The sequence below is a fragment of the Nannospalax galili genome, unplaced genomic scaffold, assembly GCF_000622305.1.
Source record: "Nannospalax galili isolate Female #2095 unplaced genomic scaffold, S.galili_v1.0 scaffold901, whole genome shotgun sequence".
NCBI classification, from domain to species: Eukaryota; Metazoa; Chordata; class Mammalia; order Rodentia; family Spalacidae; genus Nannospalax; species Nannospalax galili.
In genome coordinates, this window is record NW_008344555.1 from 541,874 (window position 1) to 569,101 (window position 27,228).

General features: G+C 41.7%; 1 protein-coding gene across 2 annotated transcripts in view; it reads left to right on the forward strand.

Moving 5' to 3' along the window:
- Slc9a6 (solute carrier family 9 member A6) overlaps positions 1-12,113 on the forward strand; it is a 68,506-nt gene extending 56,393 nt beyond the window's left edge. Inside the window, exons 18-19 of one of the 2 annotated variants that reach the window (XM_029567174.1) lie at positions 4,591-4,696; positions 9,273-11,979. In XM_029567174.1, the coding sequence (XP_029423034.1) occupies positions 4,591-4,696; positions 9,273-9,545 (379 nt within the window). In that variant the 3' untranslated portion in view covers positions 9,546-11,979. Of the gene's footprint in view, positions 1-4,590; positions 4,697-9,272 lie in introns of both variants that reach the window. The other variant, XM_017800019.1, reaches the window with a different exon arrangement.
- The last annotated feature ends 15,115 nt before the right edge of the window (positions 12,114-27,228 follow it).

Below are 27,228 nucleotides of genomic sequence, written 5' to 3' on the forward strand. Positions count from 1 at the left end.
TTTGGCATTTGTTGTCCTTGAGCTAATTTCACGAATCCTGTCAAAGGGATTTGTTGCTTCTTGTCAGTGCTCTTGCTTGGGTGGAGGAACATAGGCTGCCTCAGGGAGAACACAAGAAGTTGCAGTGTGCGTAGATCCCACAATGTGCACGCATCTGCCTTTTCTTTTGGGGAGAGGAGAGGGTATATGTTTCCTTCCTTAGCCTTTCCAAAGACCAAATGCATTCAATTCAGAATACATCTGGTGACCAAATTTCCTTTTGTCCTGTTGTCTTCATAGTTACACGTTTTTTTTCTATAACCTAATTTAAAATGTGCTTTTCATTTTTTTTACATTTATTGTGTGTGTGTGTGTGTGTGTGTGTGTGTGTGTGTGTGTGTGTGTGTGTAACATGTGTGCCACAGTGTACACATGGAGGTCAGGACAATTTGTAAGAGTTGGTTCTCTCCTTCGAATATATGGGATCCAGTGATTGAGCTCAGGTGCTCGGGCTTGGTGGCAAAGACCTTTACCTGCTGAACCATTTTGTTGGCATGTTTTTAGACAGGATTTCATGTAGCAGAGACTGGCCTCAAATTTACTATGTCGTATGTAGCCAAGGATGACCTTGAACTCCCCATCTTCTTGCCTCTACTTCCCAAGTGTTGGATTATAGGCACGTGCTGCCATGCCTGGCCTAAATTGTGCTTTTTGAAAAACATTCTGCTGCCATTAAAAATAATTTCATATTGAAAATTAGAAAAAGGAGTCTTCAGAGTCACTCAGGTTCAGATTTATTATCAGTAAATGGTTTAGATTTTATTTAAGCAAATTTTAGTCATCTGTGTAAAAATTATTTTCCTTGCTTTTTGCCTTTGCGGTCAAAACTTTGCATGTTTAAGAAAAGTATACTTGACCCTTTGGATTAGAAGCTGCTGCTTACTGTGTTCTGTTTACTAGATTCTTGCATTCATTGTTTTCCAAGTACTTTAAAATTAAATTACTGTATGGATACAAGAATGAAGTAGCCTGTAATATTAAGGCTCCCATTAGGGAGACAGAGCCTCGGTCTTTAAAATTGTTTAAAGATTATGTCATTACCGTTGGCTCCATTATCAGTATCTTGGATATATGCCATTCCCATATCTCTTGGGGCCTTTACATTCTTTCTCTTTAACCTTTTTTAGTCTTTTGAAATAAAGTGTACATTTTCTACACAGTTCGTAAAATGAATGATTCCAGTGCAGAAAAATTGAATAATAGCTTATTTTTCTGTATAGTCTTGTAGAAGTAAACACCAAAACTTGTTTGATTCATTATTACCTTTTAAAGTAAGTGTTTTCAACTACAGCCTGATAATTTTAATACGCAGTACACTGGTAGAATTAATTATTCATCATTCTAGATTTGAATTTCAGTTCCTTTACCTATCCAGGTTATTACAGTAGTTATAATTTGAATATAATAAAATATGTGCATCATAAGAATACAGTTTAATGGGAGAGGGGACTGGAGAGATGGCTCAGTGGTTAAGAGCATGTGCAACACTTGCAGAGGACCCAGTTTTGATTCCAAGCACCCATATTAGGCACCTCACAGCTCCTTGTGTCTCCAGCTCCAGAGGATCTGGCACCTCTGACCTCTGGGGCCACCTGAACTCCCATGTGTACACATACACACACACACACACACACACACACACATACACACACACGCACGCACTTACACAATTAACATAAATCTAAAAAATACAGTGTTATGAATTTTGAACAATGTCTATCCTTGTGTAGTTAACATCCACATATGTAGATATATATATATACATATATAATACATTCACACATATCTGTATATATGTGTATAATTTGTATATATCATATTAGAAGGTGTTCTATGATCTGTTCCATCAGTAACACCTTCCATAACACTTCCCACAAAGGAGTGACTCTGATATTGAATGCCATCAACATAAATTAGGTGTACCTGATTTTGATTTTCATTTGGATGGATCGTATTTATTCTTTCTGTGTCCTCCTTCCTTCATTAAATATATGTGCAGTTTATCCATATGGTTGTGGGTAAGTATAATTCAGTGATCTGGAGTTCAAACCCAGGGTCTTCTGCATCCTAGGCAAGCATTCTGTCCCAACCCTTGTTTTGTTGTTGACGACAAATTCTCCCTGTTTATCCCAGACTCTTCTTAAATTTATGATCCTCCTGCCTCTGCCTCTTGAGTGCTAAGCTTGCAGGCATGTACCACCATACCCAACCTTTTTTTTTTTATTATTCTTTAATAAACACAGGACTATTTGGATTTTCCTTTTTTTTTTTTTTCTTTTTCCAAATCATTTGGTAATTTGATGTAACAAATTATGGAATTTAGTCTTTTAAATATTTTGGGGGCTGGAGAGATGGCTCAGTGGCTAAGAGTACTGGCTGCTCATGAAGAGGATCCAGGGTCGATTCCTAGCACCCAAATGGCGGTTAACAACAATCCTCACTCCCGTTCTAGGAGTTCTGATGCCCTCTTCTGGCCTCCGTGGGCATTGCATGACACTGGTGCATTTACATACATGCAAGCAATACACTCATACACATAAAAAATTTAAATATTTTTACTGAAAATTTCATGCAATGTGTTTTGGTCATACTCAGACCTCCCAGCTCTGTCCCACCCTCTCACACACCCCCAACTTCCTATCCTCTATTATTATTTTTGTTAAGGCCTACTGTGTCTAATTTGTGTCCCCAAATGCCCTTTAATGTGGGTCCATCCCCTGGAGCCTGGTCAATCTACCCAGTGTCACACCCTTAAAGAAAACCGACTCTCCCTCTCTCAGAATCTATCAATTGCCAGTAGTTCCTCAGGTAATGTTGGGGCTTCTTACCCCCAACTTCCATGCTGGGAATTTGTCTGGTTTGAGCTTACATAGGTCTTGTGCATGCAGAATTTGTTCTTGTAAAGTCAAACATCAAAATTTATATTTAGAACACTGGTAGAATTCATCATTTCAATTTTCCATAGCTTTGTGTGGACAGATGTTTTATAAGGTGTGTTTATATAGAGTACTTTAATCTCTGCATAGAATTTACTACTATGGGAATTTATAAATGTATGAATTTAGAATTCCTACTATAGGAATTTATGGGAATTCATTATATTTAGTGTGTGTGTGTGTGTGTGTGTGTGTGTGTGTGTGTGTATGCATGGGAGGAGGGGACTTGTGTGTCATGGTGTATCTGGAGCCAAGAGGACAACTTGCAGGAGTTGGTTCTTCCCTTCTACCATGTGTATCCTAGTGACAGAGCTCAGATCATCAGACTTGGTGGCAAAGCTCTTTCACCCACTGAGCTATCTTGCCAGTCCCAATATTTTGTCTCTAAATTTTTTTGGTCTTTTTGAAACAGGGTTTCCCTGTAGCCCCAGCTGGCCTAGAACTCACTATGTAGATCAGGCTGGCCTCGAACTCACAGAGATCCACCTGCCTCTGCCTCCCAAGTGCTGGGACTACAGGCGTGTGCCACCACACCCGGCTTAAAATGGCTGTAGAGGGTCTAAATTTTTTTAAAGAAGTCTCATTGTTTAGCCAAGTCTGGCTTTGAACTCATAATCCTCCTTCCTTGGCCTCCTGAGCATTTAGATGACAGGTGTGTACCATTATGCGCAGCTAGTAAGTTTTGTGTGAGATCTGGAGATTGAGCCCAGGTCCTTGTGCATGCTAGGCAAGTGCTGTGCCACTGAGCTACGTCCCCCAGGTTCTCTGTTTATAATGTAAGAAATATAATATGTGCCAATTTGTCCTTTCTCCCTTTCTCACCTTTTTTATTCTGATTACCCTGAGTTACCAAGTCTGCTGAAATGAGGATCTGTCATAGGAATTTATGATACATAGATTTGCAAAGTCTTGAGAATTTGTTTTCCTTTTCTCCTTATAGCTTTATAGGAAATGAATCAACATTATACAGACGTTCATGTTAGAGCATTCAGGTACCCATCAGAATCCCTGATAAATTAGTAAAACCATTTTTATTACTATAAATTACTCTAAATATTGAATCTTCTCTCTGAGCATTAGCATTCTTAACTTCCCCTTTATTTACCTCATACCAAACTTAGAATGATATTGTGTTCCTTCAGTCAGTAAAATCAGAAAAGCACTCTGATGTAATACAAGAGGCACATGATTTAAAGTGAAATCAAACTGAGCTAGCAGATATGTCTTTAGTTACTTACTGTGTGAGTTTACCTGGATCATTGACTTGAGTATCAGTGTCCCTGTCTATGAAGATAAGGCCTCCTGCTTGCTGTCTCACTGCCCTCAGCTGACAATGAGATGAGCATGTACATGTAAAAGCCTTTTGCTACCCCCTGAAGTGGTCAGCACACCACGATGGTGATGATCTTAAACTGTATTATTTGGACTGGGAATATAGCTCAAGAGTAGAGTGCTTGCCTAGCATGTTCAGGGCCCTGGGTTTGATCCCTACTACGTTGTACTGGTGGTTGTGGTGATGGTGGTGGTAATAATAATAATAATAATAATAATATTCACTGTTCCTTAAAATACATGAAGAAATGAATGCAGCCCTTCCTTAACTGTGTGTGCACAGCTACCTGAAGCCCCTGCTGACCCATAGTGGGCCTCCGCTCACTACCACGCTCCCAGCCTGCTGTGGGCCCATCGCCAGGTGCCTCACCAGTCCCCAAGCATATGAAGTAAGTGACATTTATTTATTTATTTACGTGTTGCTGTTCTTTCTGTATATCCCAGGCTGGCATCAAACTTAAGATGCTTCTGCCTCAGCCCCCTGAATGCTGGGATTATAGGCATGCACCACCTTGTCCCAAAGTAAGTGACTTTTATCCATAAATTGAATTATTCTTTTTCTTCGATGAATATTTTTGTTGAATTTTTGTGGATTTCATATAATACGTCTTAGTCATATTTAGACTCCTCTTCTCTATATGCACACCCATGGCCTGCCCACAGGATTTCATGCATTCTGTCATATATGCTGAGTCAAGTTTGTGTACCCAGATGTCCCTCACTGTGCGTTCATCCACTGGAGCCTGTTCACCATGTCTAGTGTCTCTTCTTTAAAGAATATCAACTCTCCCTCACCCGGCAGTGATCAGCTGCCAGTAGTTCCTTGGCTAAGTTTGGGGCCTCCTGCCCATTTCCCCAGTTCTATGCTGGTTTTTGTTTGGCTGAGTCTACATGGGTTTTGTGCATGGTGTCACTGTTGCTGTAAGTTCAATGAGCTAGTTCCCAGGAGCTTGTAAGACTGTTTCCTTATGTTCATGGACCTCCTCTCCTGGCTCTTACCATTTTTCTGCCCCCTCTTCTGCAATGCTCTCTGAGCCCTGGGTGGGTGAGGTTTAATGTGAGTCCTGTCCAGGGAAACACACTCTGCAGTCTCTTATTCTCTACACTTTGGCCAGTTCTGGCCTTCTGTGTTCATCACCCTCTGTTGTAGGAGAAAGCTGGTCAGAGTTGAGATGCATTAGTGTTCTCTTTACCCCCTGTTCCACTATACTTTGTGAACTTTAGGTGTAGAGGTTCTATTGTACATGTGTTACTTAGGACTGGGCATCTTACAGATACTTATTCATTGTGTTTGACCAGTTTTGGAACTCCATATTCTTTATCAACTTCAGTTTAGTTACTCTGTAGTTTAGGCTTCTGGTTTTATTTTGTTTTGGTTTGAATCTCTTAGTCTTTGAGGTATAAAATCCCTAAGAGGGAATCTTAAGTATATTTTGTTAAACCAGAAAATACACAGAAATGTGTAAATAGAACTCACACCCTTTGCAATGTGTAAATAGAACTCATGCCCTTTGCAGTATGTAAATAGAGCTCACGCCCTTTGAAAACAGACTAATTCCTTGTCTTCCTTGTGGGTGATTTTAGTAGGCTGTTCTATTTCCGTGGTAGCTTTCATATATTTGCAGTGTGTGGCCAGACCTCCATGTCTCCATTAGGGTTGCCACTGCTCAGTTGAGAAAATTATCAAACTATTTTTCCTAGATTTAGTTAATTTATTTAAACTTCAAAATGTGATATTAGGTAGCTATTCCTCTAATGGACAACAGTCATAATAGAAATGATATGCCACACCACAGTATGCTTTACTAGACAAGGAATTTTTTTTTTGAGACGGGGTCTCCCTGTAACCCCAGTTGGCCTGAAATTCACTATGTAGACCAGGCTGGACTTGATTTCACAGAGATCCTCCTACCTCTGCCTCCCAACTTCTGGGATTAAAGTCATGTACCACCACATCTGGCTACCAGTTTTTGATGTCTGTTAAATACAATAGATGTTCTGTGATTTAACACCTGTCAACTTTTGGGTACTGAGGGAAGTGTATCAATATCTAGTCTGCAGTGCCCACCAGTTTTGAGTACTTGAATGCAACATCTCGAACCTTGAGTTAGCTGTAGTGAAGCAGTGTAGACAAGGGCCTTTCAGTTGCTTGTATCTTCCTTTGCAGTTTGGTAGAGCAGATTCCACAAGGAGTGGGGGAAAGAGTAGGCAATGTAGGGATGGCAACCTGGTCAGGCAGAGCAACCAGTAACTATTTTGCATCAGTGTGCATTTTGAGAGATTGTCCTAGTAATGTGGGGAGACTATTTCGTGCTGCCTTTGTTTCTGCCCCCAATGTAGCCTAGACTCTGCTCTCAAGCATCGTTCATTTCCACAGTGCCACATGACTGCAAAGGAGTCAGCCAGTGTTGTTGGTTCAAGCAAGGGATTGGCACTTAGACTCTGGAGACCCAGTAACTTACATTATCCATGGCCCAAAGGTCCACAACTATGCATTTGTCTTTTGGTCCTCATGGTGTACACCTGTAATCCCAGCATTTGGGAGGTGGAGAAAGTAGGACCCAGAGCCCCAGGTTATCCTCAACTACATAGCAAGTTCAAAGTTAGCATGGGCTAAATGAGACCCTGTTTCAAACAGCAACAACCAAACAAAACACTTATCACCAACTAACCTACCCCCAAACAACAACAAAAAACCTAACAAGTAAAACACAAACAACTGTATATCCTATGGGTTATAGCAAAAGAACACATCACTCTATGACTTTCCTGGAGTTGATGTGACAGACTAAATGGTGTTAATAACAGAAATGGGTTGTCTTATAGCTTTGAGGTAGAAGTTTGAGGTTAAGATGTTGGCAGGATTTCTTCCCTCAGGCCTCTCTCTCAGCTTCTGATGCTTTTCTGTTAATCTTGGCACTCCTTAATATATACATGCATCACCCCGGTCTCTACCTTCATCTCCACTTGGTATAGCCTATTCTTTGTATAGCCTGTCTGTTTAAAAATTTCCTCTTTTCATAGGCTGGCCATATTGGATCTGGGCCTGCCTGGTATCCAAATAAGACCTATTTCCAAAGAAGGTCACAATTCACAAGTGTTGGGAGTTAGTTTTTCAGTATTGGTGGGGAGGGAGAGAAGGTTAACCCATAACAAACATCAAATTTAAATTTTCACATTGTTTTTGTTATCAATATTTTTCAGTTATAAAACTAACCTACTCAAGGTAAATATTTATATGGTATGAAAAACAAAAGCTGCCTTTCTCCCATCATATTTCCCAGGGGCCATCTTTATTAAGGGTTTACTGTGGGTATTTCCTGAAATATTTTATGTGTCCAAACTTATTTTTATAACAAGTCAGCTCATAATAGGTAGACTTTGTAATTACTTGTTTTATTCAGTTAATGATAGCTCATAGATGCCTGTCCATAAATCCATTAGCTCTACTATTACCTTCTCACCACTACCCAGTATTACATTTGTAGCTCTACCAAAAATGATTTATTCAGTCTCCTGTGGGTAGATGTTTGTTTTTGATATTATAAATGATATTTATGGTGGCTATCTCTTTTATGAATATCCATTTACATATAAATTTGCTACAGCATATAAAAGTATGCAGAATCAATTTTAAAGGGATATTACTAGATCAAAAAGCATATGTCTTTTATAATTTGATTGATATTTCCCCAAACCTCAAACTTAAAGAAAACATTACAACGTATTAAAAGGCCCCTACTGATCTGCAAAGGAGCTTTTCTGCAAGTAATCAAATGACAGACACTGGTTAGGTTTATAGTAATTAGTTCTATATTAGACTAAAAGTGATTTTGGTTGTTTAAATTTCCATATGATTTTTGTTATCAATATTTTTCAGTTATAAAACTAACCTACTCAAGGTAAATATTTATATGGTATGAAAAACAAAAGCTGCCTTTCTCCCATCATATTTCCCAGGGACCATCTTTATTAAGAGCTTACTGTGGGTATTTCCTGAAATATTTTATGTGTCCAAACTTATTTTTTTAGCAAGTGACTATGAATTTGGTTTTTTAACTCACTTTTTGTTGTCTTTGAGTGCTTAAGAAAGTTTGTAGCAGTAGCCAATTTCTGTTAGCAGAAACACAAAGAATAAAACTCATTAGCAACTCTGACATGGAGAGCTTATACTGAAGGCCATTCTGAATATTTCTCTGCCTACACAAATATTTTTCTTACCAAAATGGGGCTATATATTGTTGACTTTTTCCCTTTTGTAGAACTGCATTAAACATACCATTTTGACAAAAAATTTTCCATTAGAACCAAAGCTTATGGGTCTGGAAGACAAGCATGTGGTGAGAATTTATGAGTTTCTCCCCGTGCCATACTGTGTTTCGTGGTTGGACCAGGAAGCACTTAGTCTTATATCCTAACTCTGTGTGTCTGCTCCTTTTCCTGCCTTCCCCCTCGCCAGACTCTTAAGGCCCATGTTGGTAGACTGACGTGTGCAAGAGCAAGTACCACTTGCAAGGAAAGGGCCAAGGACAGGATGTTGTGAGAGCACACAGGACCTATACCCAACCTAGACCTGAAAGATAAAGAACACTACCAAAAGAAAGTCCTGAGCAGTGACTAGTCACTTGAATGGGGTGGAGGGGACAGCGTGCCTAATGGCTGGGAGGTAAGAGAAAGGCAGGAGACTTGGGCAGCTGCCAATACTACAGTCTGCCCTTCACACAGAGAGACTGCTGGGGTGGAAGAAGCAGCTGGTCACAGAGATGAAGCTGAAAGGAACAAGTCACACACTAGATTTTCTTCTGAGGGCAGTGGACTACCACTGAGTTTTAAATAGAGAATCCTCCAATTATCACCTATTGGAAATGGTTCTCTCAGGAGCTGGGGTTACAGGTATGCACCACTTTGGCTCCAATTCTTGAATTTCTTAACTACTCTTAAACCTTATTTTATTTTTTCACTTAGAACCAGGAGCAATTGAAAGATGATGACTCCGATCTTATTCTCAATGATGGTGATATCAGTTTGACATATGGGGATTCTACTGTGAACACTGAATCCGCAACAGCCAGTGTCCCCAGGAGATTTATGGGCAACAGTTCTGAAGATGCCTTGGATCGGGAGCTTACGTTTGGGGACCACGAACTAGTCATTCGTGGGACACGCCTGGTTCTTCCCATGGATGATTCTGAACCTGCATTAAATTCATTAGATGATACGAGACACAGCCCAGCCTAAGCTTACTTAACTCACTTAGTGGTTTGTAAAATTTGCACATGTGATTGTGAAGAAAGGTGTACTACCTAAAAGTCCTAGTGCATGTCTCTGAATGTGTAAGCTATATAAATGCTATTTATATGGCATAGAAAGAATATAAATATCCTGTCCAAGGCAGATTGTGAACAAACTATTCTTTTTAAGTTTTGCTGGCTGCACCATGTGGGCTGGATCTGTCTTAGGAAGTTACTTTCACAGTGATGTTGTGTGTTCTGTTAGTTTTCTGTCTCCGTTAAAGTATAAAAAGTGACAGATTTTACCCTTTCTTATATTTACCTGACAGTTAACCAGAATACCAAGTTCTTGTGATGTGAATTAATTTGTGTGTATGGCAGGGAAGGGGGAGGGAAGAGGGAGCTGTGATTTCCTAGGGAACCCAGGGAGGAAAGGTTCCTTTGTTGGGAAACTTTTGTTGATTGCTGCTGCCTTTGTCATGACTTTTTTCTTTCCCTTTTCTCTGGTGGCCCTTTGTGGTGCAAGGAGCTGATGGCATTTTGATCTTGCCCCATTCAGGTTGGGGAATGAAGTGTGGGAGCTGCTTTTTCCTCCTGTGATGTGAAAGAACAGATTCCTTGACCACAGTACACTGATGTTCGGAGAAAGAAGGCTGCAAATGACCTCCGAGACCTTACTCTTTTCTTCCGTGCCACCACCACAGGAATCGCATCCAGCTGGCTTACCCAAAGTACAGGTGTATATAGTTCAGGGCACTTGGTACAGATTTGGAGAGCTGGAGCAGGTGGACATGGGGCAGAGGGCGAGAAGGGAGTAAATAGGATGGTGGTTTTGGAGGCCTCCTTCCCGAATATGTAAATATCCTCTACCAGACAAGTTTCAGTAGGAAATTGAATTGCTGCTTCATTTTTGATCATGTACTTTATCTGTATAGCAAACCTTGTCATCAGAAGTTTTTATATCAATTTCAATGGCTGCTCTTTAGCAGCCAAACAGGAGCAAAATGTAAAATTTTTAAATTCACAATGTTTAATGGTCACTTGTTAATCGGTAGTTGATGTTAAAAGTTAATTTATGATCCCATGATTATCCTGTACTACACCAAAGGCAGCCGTAAGAGAAAAACAGTTCTCTGGAGCGTTTCTTGTAAGGTTTCTCCTTTGTGCGCAATGGGTGTAGTTGTTCTCAGTGTCGTTACTTTTTAATATTAGATACCTGAGCTGCCATGGTGTTTTCTTTTGCAGTTTTCAAGGACGAGCACAGAACAATTTCCCATTTCCTAATCATAGTATGAGAGTGGATTCTGTTTTGTAATACTGCAAATACCTAAAGGTGCATTGAACACTTGGAATGGGAATCCTTCCCGATGTTCATTCTGACCTGTTCATGATTTAGAAGAAAAATACATTTTTTTGTGGATTTTTCCCCCTTAGGTCTGAGTAGCATTGCCTTAAATCTAACCCAATTAGAAAATCAATTTATTTACATAATATTCAAGTTTTCCACTGAAAAATACCCTTCCAAACAAAACATGTACTTATTCTCTGAAGGGGTTCTGTGCTATTACGAACACTCCTTGAGATATTAAGGGAACTCTGATGTTGTACCTTTAGTGGCAGCCTTGACTATTGGCCTAGCCATTTGTTGTGTAGTGGTAGCGACTTTCCTGCTATGCAGGACTCCCTCCTGTGAAGTATACGTTTATATGATGTGTGGCTCTTCGTGCAGTAAATAATTTCTTGTTAATGTCTGTTTGAGGGGCTTTGAATGTCAGCATCATTTACCCACAAAGTGATTCAAGTTGTAAAAGGTTATACAATAATTTAACTACTATCTTTTTTATTCTGTCAGGTTACTGAGCTCACTTTATGAAAATGGCTGTATATATTTAGCATGACAAATTACATAACTGGTCTCTTTCAGCATGCATACATAGGACTTCTCATTAAGGAAACCGATGAAGCTTGAGTCCACTAAATCTGCCTTCAGTACTCTATCAAAGGGGAACCAAGCCTGTTGTGCTTACATCATCACCTGGACGATTTTCCTATCTAGTCTTATGTACACATCTGCACACAAAGAGGAGAAAACGTCTCTGCTCAGACAGCTTTTGGACTGAGACGAGACACCTGACTGAACTTTGAAGTACAGTCTGAATTACCATCATGCACAAGTCAAACTACTCTTGGACCTGTTTCTCTGTCGTCCGTGGAACTTACATGTTTGATTGACTTGAACGTTTCATCCTCCAGAGCTATTTTTGAAGGTCTCCTGGCATTTATCCTACATTGTGTTTGGCAGTGTGCTGTTGAAGTAATAGACTTCTAATCTTTATGTACTTTTTGTTTTCCCTTGGAGGACTTGGAAAGATGTTATAGTGGTTTCTTTTAGGAAAATCTGTCATTAAAAAAATTATAGCCTTGCAAATAACCACTCACCATTATTTGAGTCACAGCTTATTCTAGTGAGACGTAAAGAATGCTGACTTCATTTATTTTTCTACCTTCATACATAGTAGAAAAGGGGGAAGACTGATGTTTTAAAAAGAAACAAACAGAAACTTAACAGAACTTATGAGGTGGCAAAGTTTTGATGCTTATGTCTAAGGGTGGGTGTATTTGCTTATGGTCACAATTGGACCATTTGAGAAATCCCAGTCCAAACCATCAAGTTTCATTACATTGATTTGTAACCTGTTAACTTAATAGCAGAGTATGTGAAAATATTACTTCCATTGTTTTGGGCGGGGCGTCAGTTCTGTATCTGGTTAGGGAGAAAGAAACTTTCAGGTTTGCCTGCAAAGTATGATCACACAAGTCTTTCAAGTTAAAGGTATGTCTTTTGTACATGAAATGTTTCATAGGTTAGAGTTTGCTGACAGCATTTCTGTCTAGTCTAGTTAAGGGCATGCTGTCTGTTGTGTTTTGTTGATGTCCACTTCAGCTCCCTTGCTCATGGCTCAGTGAGGGACACAGGTGTGAGACTTCCCTACAAAAGGCTCATTCCTTGAACCAGCTCATAATATTTTTGCTTACCACACAAATCCGCATATTAGATTTGAGCAGCCACCTTAGTTATTTTAGCACCAGAATATAAGGAACTGAAATTAAAGATGTTTAGAATTAATTAGAAAATTCTTGAAACCAATAAAGCTGGAAGTACAGGAAGAGGCTTTAAAAAATGGAAATGATAAAGCTGGGTGTGATGGCACACGCCTTTAATCCCAGCACTCAGGAGACAGAGGCAGGCGGATTTCTGTGAGTTCGAGGCCAGCCTGGTCTCCATAGCGAATCCAGGCCAGCTAGGGCTACAGGGAGACCCTGTCTCAAAAAGACCCCCCCCAAAAAAGGGAAATGATAATAATAGTTGTAGTTTTGGGGGTCTGTCTTGGGCATAGGCAATGTGTTTTTAATCTACATTTTAATTTTATGACATGAGAGTAATCTCATTTTTCAGTAAAGACAGATGCAGAGAAGTTTTCATGGCTGGTAATCTGCAGAGCTAAGACTCAAATCCAGCCTGACTCCAAACATCCAGATTCCTTGCTGGTTTTGTTTTTGAGACAGAACCTTACTGTAAAGGCCAAGCTGGCTTTGAATTAACTGTAACCTGTTCCGGCTTCAAAATAATGATCCTCCTGCCTCTGCCTCCTGAAAGCTGTGATTACAGGCATGCCCCACCGCACCTGACATCAAAAGACCAGTTTGTTAACCACTACTCTGCTGCGTTGTTGGCTGCCAGATATGAGTTCCTCTGGATGGGAGGATCCTTACACTCTTAATCAAGGACCCTACGGTATCTTATATAGTCGGTGAGCAAGGCAGGCCGACTAGAAACACTCCCTCACACTGCCTCTGAATTTTTTCACCAAGGGACCATCTTTCATACCAGAATATGTGATTATGAACAATAACTTTGTGTTCACAAAATTTGGCTTTGCTTTTAAAGAGTCCAGGCTTAGAACTGGGGAAATGGGCAGGAGGCCCCAACTTAGCTGAGGAACTCCTGGCAACTGATCACTGCTGGGTGAGGGAGAATTGATCTTCTTTAAGGGAGTGATGCTAGACAGGCTGAACAGGCTCCAGTGGATGAACTCACACCAAGGGACACCTGGGTACACAAACTTGATTCGATAGGCCTTAACATATATGACAGAATGCATGAAATCCTGTGGGCAGGCTATGGGGGGTGCAGATAGTGGAGGCGGTCTAAAAATAATTATGTGAGGAGGGGCTGCAAAGATGGCTCAGTGGTTAAGGACACTGGTTTTTCTTGCAGAAGACCCGGGTTCGAATCCCAGCACCCACATGACAGCTAACAACTGTCCATAACTCCAGTTCCAGGGGCTCCAACAGCCTCTTCTGACCTCTGTGGGCATTGCACGACACAGGTACACTTACCTACATGCAGGCAATACACGCATACACATAAAATAATTATGTGAAATCCACAAAAATTCAATAAAAATATATATTTATTTTAAAAAGTCCAGGCTTTAGGGTTACACAGACTTAGGTTCAAACCCACGCTCTGCTACTTGGGTACTGTGTAATGTTGACCAGTTACTTGACTTCACTGAGCTTTTTCATTTTCTCAGCTTATCAGTTCAAGAGATAGGGGCTCTTACTTTGTGTCACACACAGTGGGGATAACAGCAAACAACTGAACAGTAGTCCCAGTTCTTGTGGAGAGTATTCTACAGAAGACGTTGACAGCTGTCTCCTGGAGTACTTGGGAATCATTCGTGCAAAAGGGACTGATTACTTCCTAGCAGGAGCATATTGATTTGAAGTAATATCTTCAAATACAATAGTCATAAAAACTATGACTGAAATTTAAGGTCCTTCCCAGGGGATTATGAGAGGGCTTTGTAATCTGGTGGTATAGGAACTGGGGATGGATTTCCTGACAAAGAGATACTTAAATTTAGACCTCAAGAAAAATCAAGGACCAGCTAGGTGAAGTGAGAATGATCATTCCAGGCAGAGTGGAGTGACATTCATTTAGTCAGATGTATATTTGAGTGACAAAACACTACATGCTGTACTATGTACATACAGCACTTAGGTAGTACAAAGGCACTTTCCAAGTTAGACAGTTAACAAGCATACCGAGTACCTTGAGCTAAAATGTGCCCCCCTCTCCTCAGAGTCCTGCTGGATCACTCACGGCAAGTCCACCTCCTTCAATATGCCACCTTCAGGGCATTTGTAGAGAAGCTGATAGTGCCTTTTGTGAGTCTTTCTCTCCCCAGGCTAAATAGCGTCCCCCCATCTTACTCACTTGAATATATCTGAGACACACGGACTTACTTGATTTGGTCTGTTTCTGTGGCTGCATCAATCTCATCAGAACAGTCAGCAGAAAGTCTGGGCTATAGGCACCCTGCCCTTGGGCAGCCTACATTCCCTTCAGGGAAAGACCGTAAATGCACATACATGAAGTAATGAAAGGCTTGGATAATAGCCCAACAGGAAATGGGACAGAGAATAAAGGGCATGAGGAGAGGGGGTGAAAGTGGAAGAGGCAGGCAGGTGGACTTGAAAAACCAGCTGGCAGGAAGATCACGAATTCTAGGCCAGCTTCAGCTTTGTAACAAGCATGTTCAGGACCAGCCTGGTGTACATGAGACCCAGTCTCAGAAAACAAAGCGAGCTAGGTAGAGAACAAAAGCAATGCAGAGATGTGCTTTAGAGCAGATGTTCTATGCATGTTTGTTGACAAAGAAAAATGTCCCCCTTGACCTTGATTCAGTTGGACTTTGAAGGTCAGTATGGTAGAAAGAAGTCATAGCTGATGAGAGGCCAGAGCTCTAGCCTGCTTGCCACTGGGCACTTTCAGAAAGCCAGTTGACTCTCCAAGCCTGCTTCTTTATAAAATGATGGCTTATAAAGTCAGTGAACATTTCTTGCACTGTTACCATATACCAGGGACTGCGGTAGGTAAAGGGCTATGATTTCAGCCCCAAATAGCTGCCAGGCCTATTAGAGGATCAGATGAAGTGATATACATTGAAACAGTCTGACTGGAATTGGGAAGCCTGTTAAAACTGAAGTTGAATAATCTTTATGGTTTTGCTGATGAGGTGCTATTTGAATAAGATATGGAAAACTCTTTACAGACTGTGCAGATCCTCTGGGCTGCTTTCCTTTAGAATCCCCAGTTCAGCACATTGGAAGGGTCCCAGGTGGCTGCCACGGTGAAGGCTGAATTTGAGAGCTGCCTTAGCTGGGGCTGTCATGGCTGAAGCCCGAAGGCCATGAGACCTAGTGTTTTCTGGTCAATTTTGATAACAGAAAGAGCTTCTCTTCTTTATTATGAGCCCATACTCTAGTTGTAGCGTAGGAAGTTCTGCCTTGATGTCCTGGCCGGATACCGGGTCCTCTAACTTTCCAGTCAATGCTGTTGGGTAGATACTGGGTCCCATTGCAGACCTGTAGCTTAGCTATGCAAGTCATTTCTTTTGCAGTGATGGAAAAATATATTGAAAGTAGTATGAGGACTTCTTGGAAACAAGACTTAATTTCTCCTGATATGTTAGAACCAAAGTGGGTCACTGTGCATTTAAATAGTAATCCTACAAACAATTGCTTGAGAAGCATTCAATTCTTGGTTGCTTTGGGAGTCACAAGGCTTTACTGTCAGATTTTGTTGTTCATTTGATTTTCTTATACAGCTGTGTTCCCATGTGGATCAGACAAAAATTATATGAGCTGTTTATCCATTTGAAAAATCTGAAAGACTTTTGTCAGATAATGAAAGTTGCCTATTTTTTTCCCATCTCTGAGATGGTTTTGTGTGAAAAGGCAAAATAATGGCAATTAGACCACCTGGGTGCTACAAAATTGATTTTTAACACGTCTCAAAACTCAAAGAAGTTCAATTTTCTAAGGGGACCTAGGAGTTTGATATTTAAACACTGATTAACCAGTATTTTACATTCTAACTTGCAGTCAACACAGACCATTAGTATATCACCTGGCCTGAGCGCTGGGCCAGGCCCAGGATGACAAAGGGATACAGAAGTACTTAAACCATGGTTTCAGCCTAAATGAGAATGCAGCTGGACTAGGTAAAAGCATCACCATTGTGGTATAAGCATTAGAATGAGGTTAGAAATGGAATTTTGGTCCTTCGCATTGCTAGGCAGAACATGGCCCTTCAAAAATATCCACCTCATGATCCCTGGATCCTGAGAATGTGTTAGGTTGTTATGTGGCAAAGACAAGTAGGAAGTAAGTCTTGAGATGGATGATTATCCTGGGTTATCCAAGTAGGCCCAGTTGAATCACAGAAATCCTTAAAATTGATTGTTTTTCTGGCTGTGGTCAGAGAAGGAGCGGTGACCACAGGCGCAAACTCAGAGATATGACACCTGACTGGCTTTGAAGATAGAGGAAGGGGGCCTCTAGAAGCCAGAAAAGGCAAGGGGTTGATTCTGCCTCCAAGCAGCCTGCTGACACAAGGAATTTAGCTCAGTGAGATCCTTGTCGGACTTCTGACCTACAGAGCTGTGAGTTGACAAGTGGGTGTTGTTTTAAGCCACTAAGCTTGAGGGAATTTATTATGGCAGCAACAGGAAATTAACAGGCTGCCTGTGAGGGGAAAAAGTATTGTGTCTGTTACTGTTTTGTTTTGAATGTCTGACTTGTGCCAGGCACTGTGCACGGTGACTAGGTTACAGAACTAGAGTTCACAATCTGGTGGCAGAGGCCAGCAGCTATATACTGCGACATAACCTAAATAGGACCGTGATGGAGAAAAGTCCAGGTGACAGATATCTAGCCTGGGGAAGGATGGTGGGGAGCTAGAAAAGGCCTGCCATGTCGATGATATTAATGTAGCTGTAATTTCCACCTCCATGTCACAGGCTAGTGTAAGGAGATTCTCTAGCACACTCACTACATTACTAGGGAGTGACAGTCCCCCTGTAGGGGACAAGATCATATTTGACTTTAGAAAGATCACACTCCTGGCTGTGGCTGCAGTGGGAAGGATAGATTACTTGGATAGGGGCAAGATTAAGCATGCAGATGATGGTTGGAAAGCTTGACAAAGGGAGGGTGTAGTGGTGTGGAGCAGAAAAGGGTCAATGAGGACAGAGAAGCGGATGCAAGGAACACTTAATACATAGATACAGTAGGAGTTGTAGACGAAATGTGATGATTAGGTGAAAGGGGGGAAGATGCCCAGGGTCCTAGCAATCCAGGTCAGGCGAATAGATGGAAGAAGTGGCAGTGAGTATAATTTAAAAAAAATATGTATGTAGACCGTGGCAGTGAAAACACAAATGTAAATTTCCTTCTGAGCCAGGCACCAAAAAGACAAATACTACATGTCTCTCATATGTGGAAGCTTAAAGAAGTGTACTTCAAAGTAGAAGAGAATAGAACAGTAGTTATTAGAGGCAAAAAGGCATGAGAGAAGGGGACTCAGAAGGAAGCAGGATAATAGCAAAACACAAATAGGAGGAATAAATTTTAGTGTTCTGCAGAACAATATGATGACTATAAGTTTCAATGCTCCATTATGTATTTTTCAAAAATACACAAAAGGGAGAAACTCAAAGGCTCCAGCACAGAGAAATGATAAGGAGGTGGAAATACAACTTACCCCAATTATATCAGTATATACTATATGCATGTATTGAAATATGCTATACCAGAATTATGTATAATTACTTTATTAATCAAAATTAAAATCATAAGAGCCTAAATGAAAGAAGAGAAGGGGACAAAAGGCCCCAGATGAGGTTGGGAAAGAATACAAGCTTAGATACTACCAGGATTTGTAAGCCATTCTCCATCCTAACCTAGGAACATCTGGAGCTTTTTTCTTTGGGTGGTGTCTGGGAAAAATAATTGCCTTAACCAAAGTACAATGGATGGAGGAAAAAATAAATTATTTTCCCTCCTTACAAGTAACAGAGAGCTTCAGAAGTTCTCAGGAATGATGGGTGGTGTTATTAGGAAACTTTAAAGAGTGTATCACTTTGGATCTCAGTGCATCCACCACTGGTCTTGGCCAGAAGGCTGAAATATATGTGGTAGGCTCTGTACAATGCCGTTCTTAGCATTTTCCATGAGGGTCAAGTGCCAAAGAATGAATATTGGATGTAGAGAGGAAGCCACAGCTGGTTGGCCAGACCCATTTTGGTTCTGTAGAGATTTTCATACAAGCTCAGATGCCTTCACTTTTTGCCTCCCCACAAAATCTGTTGCAAGGGTTTCTAGCACACTCATTGGGGTGACCAAAGCCCTGGGGTGTGCTGTGCTCTGAAGCCCTGTGCTAGACCAGCTGCAGTCATCAGGCTCTAAGCTGCCATCTTGGGGGAAGTTGGAGCCAAATAGCAATTGGTGGGATAGGCTTCATCACACATACTTGGATTCAAACTTTTAAAAAGTTGACTTTTGCCTCACTAGAAGGAAATCAGCAAATGACAGTATAGCTTATAAAAGAAAGCATAAAGTCCTATATTAGGATGAAGGAAACATCTGGTTTTTGTTTTCTCAAATTTTATTAATTCATCTGAGGTGTGAGTCACCGCTCACTCAGCCAATGTTTCCAAACTTCGTTGCCTCGAGAGTAGTTGGGAAAATCCACTTCAGAACTACTTTGAGGGAAAGATGATCTACAGAGGTGCCATTAGAAAACATACATTTAATTTTGGGTCAGAGAGGTTTTTGCTGAAAATCGATTCTATGTTAAACTACATCTACATTCCTTCCTCGGTGGTATTTTATGCCCCTACCTAAGAGCTGGAGGGCTAACATGCTCACCCTCAATATATATATTAAATCCAGAACCTCACAAAATTTACCATTTTATCTAGAAAGACAACTTTGTTGGCTTACCTTAGCCTTTCTCAGTAGGGGGCAGCTAGATGTGTAGCTCAAGGGAACACTAAAGAATTAAAATGGGTCCTATCTTTCTACTCAATATTTTCTTGAAACAATACCAATCCTAACCTGCAAAGGGTTCTCTGGGGGAGACACCAAGGAGAGTAAAAACGTCTTCTTCCTGAGCCTAAATCCTATCACTGTCTGGGTTGGCCATGCTATGTCCTCAGCTTCTCTAGATGTTTGACACTACATTTTCAAGATACTGCATTTTGGGGCTGGAGAGATGGCTCAGCAGTTAAGAGCACTAGCTGCTCTTGCAGAAGACCCAGGTTCAGTTCCCAACACCCACATGGTGGCTAACAACCATCCGTAATGCCAACTTCAGGGGTTCTGACTCCCTCCTCTGACCTCCATGGGCATTGTACCAACATGCAAGCAATACACTCATACACATAAAATAAAAATAATTTTTAAAAAGATGCTGCATTTTCAAGATGTCTGCCTTGAGTTCACAGTTGGTCAATGGTTACAGTCCACAGCAAAGCTGGCTGCTCTGTGTAATGAGGACGCCAGTCATTTGTTCTCACTACACTACACTCTATCCAGCTGAACTCTATATTTCCTGACCCACTGGTAGGGATGACAGTAGAGGGATTCAAGCCTCTATCTTTCCTAGGCATGCAATAACTTGATTATCATCCTCTCTCCATTTGTCTTCCTTCCTTCCCTCCTTCTTGCTTTCTTTAATGCACTTAGAGTACCTACCAACTCTAGGTACTGGAAAGACAGAGGTGAATAAGTCTTTAGGTTATTTTCCTTATGGTAAATGAAAACTCCAACACTCACAAAGAACATGATGTCATTGCTGTTCCCTTTTTCCTATTCCTTATCAGATTGAATTTATGTATGATACTGGCAAGAGTAAAGGTAGATAATCAATTAGTGATGTGTCTAGTCCAAGGGGAATTGTTTTGTCAGTCTGTTCTAACCGTATAAGCAATACTTCCAACAAAAAGTTTTATGAGGTGTTGTCATAGATGTAAATGTTTCATAAAGATATCACTTGAGTTGTAAATCATGTTCTTGAATTCATAATAAAGTCACCTCATTAAATAACAAGGAAACTATGTTTTTTACATAAATGCCAGTCTCAAGTGACTTTAGAAAAAGAAACAAAGAACAAAAACCTGAGGTGAAGCCCTAGGTGCATATGGCTCAATTGCCAGAGATTGACAGGAATATGAGTTTCCCTTCTCTCTTTCTTTAAGCTCCGCATCTAGACCATCCAAACTTTCATTATCTTCCCAGACCCACCATATTTCTGAGATAACAGAATTAGAGAAATGAGACAGAGGAACTTTTTAAACAAAACTCTGGTTTATTGAAGTATGATTGAAAAACACTAAAATTTATCCTTTCCCATTGCACAGTTCTATGAGTTTTGGAAAATGTATGCAAACCTGTAACTATCACCACAATCTAAATATGGAGCATTTCCAACTCTCCAGCACATTCCACCATGCCCCTTTGTAAGTCAACCCCTTTTCCCAGCCTCAGGCTTCTGGAAACCACTAACTTGTTTTCTGTCCCTGTAGTTTTTGCCTTTTCTAGAGTGTCATAGAAACAGAGTCAGTTATACAGCATGTAGCCTTTTTCAGACTCTCATTTTTAAATTTTATTATATTTTATTTTCTTTGTGGGGGGGGGCACACCATATCATGTGTGTAAGAGAACAACTTTGTGGATTTGGTTCTCTCCTTCCGTGTGTGCTCCATGGATCAAACTCAGGTCTTTAGACTTGGCGACAATTAAGTTTACCCACTAAGCTGTTTCACCAGTCTTCTCTCATTTTTAAAATTAAGAACATTATTTTTTTAGGTAATAAGATAATGCATATTTAGTGTGGGAAATTTTAAGTATTCCAAATATTAAAAATTAAAAAGTTACAAGTGTACCATCACCCCTGGCTGGAACAGTTTCTTGACGACCATTTCTTCAGGGTTGGAAGCAAGAGTTTGGTCCATGGGTGTAGACATAGACAAGAGACAGGTGCAGAGCTACAGGGACCCAGAGGAACCAAGTTCAAGCTGCCTTTGGTGGATGTGCGCTCTCTGCATTGGGTATCCCTAACTGCTGAGTTCTACTTGTTTTCATCACAATTTACCTTTCCTCCTTTTCAATGCTGGCTTTTTCTCAGACTAAAACTAACTCTCCTAAGTTGCATTTGGTGTCAGTTCCTCTGAGGTAGGACAGCACTCTGCTTTCTTCTCTCATGCGGAGCTTTTCTCACCATGTCAGAACCATTCATTCATTCACTTGTACATGTCTCCCACTAGACAGTGAGCCCCATAGGCCCTTGTCTTATTGTCTGAGTTTCTTCAGTGCTAGCATATTGTGCAATGATTCAGTTATGCTTCAGTAACCCTGGGGAATTGGGTTTGGAACTCCCTATGAACACCCAAATCCTCAGATGTTCAAGTTCTTATATAAAATGTCATATATTTGCATGGAACCTCACATGTGTTCCTGTGTACTTTATAATTTTTACATTCAATCTTTGCCAGAAGGCCAAGAAATGGTACTTCATAATTTTTGTTGTTTTTGAGACAAAATCTTCCTATGGAACCCAGGATGGCTTGGAACTTTTCGACCTCTTACTCTAGCCTCCTGAGTACTAGGATTACAGGCACATGCCTTCTATGCCTGACTTCCTCTTGTATACTCTTTTTTTGGTCTTTTTGAGACAGGGTCTCCTTGTAGCTCCAGCTGTCCTGGAACTCATTATGTAGACCAGGCTGGCCTTGAACTCACAGAGATCCGCCTGCCTCTGCCTCCCGAGTGCTGGGATTAAAAGTGTGTGCCACCACGCCCGGCCCTCTTGTATACTTTAAAACATCTTCAGATGAATTTCTGTACCTAAAACAATGCAAATGCTATGTAAATATTTACATCATATAGGGGAATAACGATAAAAAATTCTGAATATGTTCAAACTTATTATTAAGTTATTCACAATTTTTTATTAAAGTTTGAATCTATGGATGTGAAAACTGGATACAGTAAGACATGTACTTACTGAGAATGCAATGGATGAACAAAATAACTAAGGTCAAACATCCCCTTCATGAGACTGGTGTCTGCTATTAATTTTTATCCTCAAAAGAAGAAAAACACTTTTTGGAGCATCACCGTGATGGTCATCACGTAAGTAATGGAGTTTGCTTTCAAGTGTCTTGGTATTCCTGACTCACAGCCATACAGCCTGACATGATAGCCTATGACTTTGCACCTTGTGATGGCATGCCTTGTGCATCTCCCTGTGGATCCACGCCAAAGTTGTATTGTGAGGGAGCAAGAAAGTACGGAAGTAGAGGCGGTCTGCTTGGAGCTGTTGTGACAGGCACACATGCCTGTGAATGATTAGTACTGAAAGTTTCACACACGTATATAATGTATCTTGGTCATATATATCCATTCCTCCACTTCCTTTTTCCACATCCCTCCACTGATCCCCCCCACAAAGTATCTCCCATTTCCCAAATTCACGTCTTTATTCCCCCCACTAGATACAGTTAGTGTTGCTCATAAGTGTATTGTGTGGGGTCATCCACTGGGGCATGGACAACCTAACAATGAATACTCCCCAAACAAAAGTGATTCTCCCTCCCTCAGCAGCAATTTATTTGCTCCTCAGGTAGGAATGGAGCATCAGGAGCTCTTCCCTGCTTCATGCTGGGATTTTTCACTGGTTTGATCTTGTGCAGGTCTTACACAGGTAACAGCCATGCCATGTCCAGAGGCCGGCCTTTCACAGCACTCTCACTGTGTTCTCACTCTTACATTCTTTCTGCTCCTATTTTGAAGATGTTCCCTGAGCCTTGGAAGTAGTTCCTGCTTCTTAACATCAGCTAATGCATGCTCAACATGTCTATCCTGCTCACTCTGCCTGGAAGTTGGAGAAGACAGTCTATACTTATGAACCACGGTAAGAGCACAAGCAGACAATTTGGGGCAAAGAAGCGGACTAGCAGGAAGAGGAAGAGAGGTGGGGAGAGTGATGGGAGTGTGATTGTGAGAGAAGTACAATGATATAATATTTGAAATGCCATAATGAAATCCATTATTTTGTACAAAAATCCCCCACTGAATTGTACATTACAAAAGGTGGATTTTACACTGTGTAAATCTTATCTTCATTTTTTTTTTTTTTTACAAAAGGACAAGAGTAAGGAGAGAGAAAATTAGGGGTGAGGGAAGGAGAAAGGAAATCAGAGTTAAAGTTGCTCTCAGTTTTTCCTTTACACCTGATCTTTGGTGAGTGCTCACAGTTAACAATAATGGCAGTTGCTGCTTGTTAAAGGTCCTAACCTGGGCTAGGCACAAATTGTCTTACTGAATCCCCACAACAGCCTCTGTGGTAAGACTATATTATTCCTTCTCTACAGGTGAGGAAGAAAAGGAGACTTGGAGAGGTCCTGTGAATTCCTGAGGTCACACACTGCTTCAGTGGCCACCCAATCAATAGCAGCTGCTACAACTAGTATTTCTACTACTCTTCATAGTACATAACTGATGTCATTGTTGGTCCAGGGCAGGACCCTGGGCCCCATGGTTTAAAGCAAGCTCTGAAATACAGATTCCTGAAGGCCTTCTGGAGTAGCCTGGGACCTACCCAACAGGCTGTGAAAACCTTGATTTCCCTTCCTGCTTCCTCAAGATTTGTAAAGGTACCTTCTTGGGTGGCGGGGAAATGCTGCTGGGCTTGTGCTTGGCTCCTCCTTAGTTCCCACAAACGTCCTTAACATTTTATGAGAACTTTTGTGAGGCAACTCTGATGTGGTTGACAGTATTTGTACAGACAGCCAAGTCAAGCCTTCTTCTGGAGGAAAACTGAAAGCCTTTAAGGGTCTTTTCAGTGCTCATGTAGCCCACAGCCTTTTGCTTAGTGTTGCCCAAGGCTGTGGCTTCCAAGATCAGTGTGCTCTTTGATTCCTGGGCCATTTTTCTCTATGGGCCTGGCTTGGGCTCACAGGGGCCTTCTCCAGGGACAACTTTGCTGAAACTCTGATCCACCTGGGGTGCCTCCTGTGGTTCAGGACCTGCTGAGGTCAGCTCAAGATGATTTCCTTTTCCACTTCTTCTGCAGTTTTTTTTCTAAGACCCTGGAGAAAGTTTGAAACTTAGAATTGCCCATGAGCCAGGAATCCCCACAGTCTCTTTGTGAGGGTGGATGAACACCATATGCTGTTGATAAAAAAAAAAAAAGAATGGTTTTCCCCATGGAGCACAGGGGCCTAAATCCCTGGCTAACCCCTCTTTTACCTTAGCAGCTGGAGCAATGGCTCTCTGGGTGAGGATGCTTGTGCAGATAGAAATTTGGCTGCAAAATGCCCCAGACTTATGTTTGCGCAAGAGCTCTGTCTCCTAGCAAGGCAGGTGGTGGGCAGGCCACCATCCCTCTGTGGGACTAGTTAAAGAACGCAGGAAAAGACCAACAGGCGGGGCTAGACTATCGCCTTCTGCCTCCCCAGATAGATGCTGAGAGGTCCTCCTCCTCATGCTAATGACTCCCCAACATCATGAACCCCAGACATGGGGGCAGAGAGTTCTTTTCTTGGACTTCAAATGCACGTGTTCTTTGACATATGATGGGTCTATATTGTGATAAACCAATTATAAATTGAAAATGCTGTAAAATGCCTTAAATATGCCTAACCTACTGAATATCATACCTTGGCTTAGTTTTCTTTGAATATAGTTAGAGCACTTAAACTAGCGGACGTTTTTCGCTTGCAGCTATTCCTTGGCCTGGGTATAGTTGTTCACCTATTCATCTGCCCATTACTTCATCAACAGTTCCTACCACGTGCACAACAGAAATTACACTAAAAGTGGTCCTAACCACTTGTCCCGACTGATAACCTGGGCGCTGGGCTATAACTTAAAGTTGGGGAGTAAGGAAAGCTGAGACTCTACAGCTTGGGCAGCTAAAGAATGAAGGTGCCAGTTACTAATTTCAGTGACATTTATTGATTCATTTCTCTGTCCATTCAGTCAATCAACAATTTATGAGTGCTTATTGTGTGCTGGATAGTGTGTTAGGCATCAGGGAGAATGCTAGCTCTGATGAAAGGGAATTTCTGATAACAGTAGCTCACATTTATTGTGGAAAGTTTTCTATGCTTTACCCATTTGAAACCACATGTATTTCTTTTTTTGTGCATTGCTAGAGATGAATCCCAGGGCTCCATAACATGTTAAGCAAGTCCTCTACCATTGAGCCACATCCTTAGACCCCACGCCTGAACTCTTTGAATATTCTTTCCAACTAGGTCAGGGAGGGCACCAAAGATGGAAAAACTGAGGCTCAGGTCATTTAACTGACTTGCTCATGGTTACTGTTATGGTGTAGATATGGTTTAAAGAGTGTGTCCCCAAGGTAAATATGTTGAAGTGTTGGTGTTCGTGTTATAGTGCTGAGGTGGTGAGACTGTTAACCTAACAAGAGATGTTGACACTACTACCATAAAAAGAGATTAAAATAGTTCTAGTGGAAATCTCAGTTAGTTGTTTGGCCGTGGTGGCCCACACCTTTAATCCCAGCACTTGGGAGACAGAGGCAGGTGGATCTCTGTGAGTTCAAGGCCAGCCTGGTCTACATAGTGAGTTCCAGGACAGCTGGGGCCACAGGGAGACCCTGTCTCAAAAAGACCCCCCAAAAAAGTATCATTATTTAGCTCACCTCCCTCTGCTTCCCTGGGCCTGCATGAACTGCAGGCCCATCTCTAGGCCTGGGACCTGTCCCATTCCTTGTCTTGGTGCCCCAGACACTGGGGGAACCACCACTGCTTCCTGATCCTTTGCACCCAGACCAATCCAGTTCTCTCTGGGGTCCCCAGGAGCCCTCTGGGCGTGGTCCCGCCCTCTCCAGGGTAGGTTGATTGTGCCTTGACTCCCCCAGCCTCATTCACCCTTCTATTGCCCCCACCCATCTCTCCTCCTAGGCTGGGTCCTGTCCCATTCTTTATATGGGTGCCCCAGACACCGGGGGAGCCACCACTGCTTCCTGATCCTTTGCATCCAGACCAACCCAGTTCCTTCTGGGGTCCCTTGGAGTCCTCTGGGCCTGGCCCCACCCTCACCTCCCTCTGCTTACCTGATCTGCACAACCCTCCAGCCTCTAACCCAGGAGTCCTCGAGGCCTGGTCCTGCCCTCACCTCCATCTGCTTCCCTGGGCTGCACAACATGCCAGCCTCTTTCCTGGACTCTGGGGCTGACCTTTCTGCTTCCTCATCCTTTGTATCCAGACTTACACAGTTCCTCAGTGCAGCTGCCAGGAGCCCTTGGGGCTTTTTCCTGCCCCCATCTCCCTTTGCATCTCTGGGTGGCATGGCCACCAGCTGCCCTAGACCAGCATCTTTCCTGGGCCCTGCTCCCAGGCCAGTCCAACCCCCAAAATCCTGAGGCCAAAATCTTTCCTGGAGGAATCCGGACCTTAGGAGAAAGCCTGACAGCATCTGATCCTCATCAGAATAGGCCTCAGTGGGAGCTCCTGAAGACCAAAGCAATATGGCCACTCCAGTATAAAATCAGAAGAGAGAGCTGGAAGCTAAGAGGAACCAGATTTTCATGTCCAAAGAGTAAACCACAAAGACACATAATGTTTACAAAAAGAAGCAGACCTAAACTTGAAGGCTTGAGTCTCACACAAGAATCAGAAACTACAAAAAAAATTCACACGTCAAAATCACAGAGAAAAAATAATAACATGAAAAACCAAAATAACATATCCCCACCAAATACCAATAGTCCTCTAGAGGAGTACAATGAGAACCCCCTAGAGATA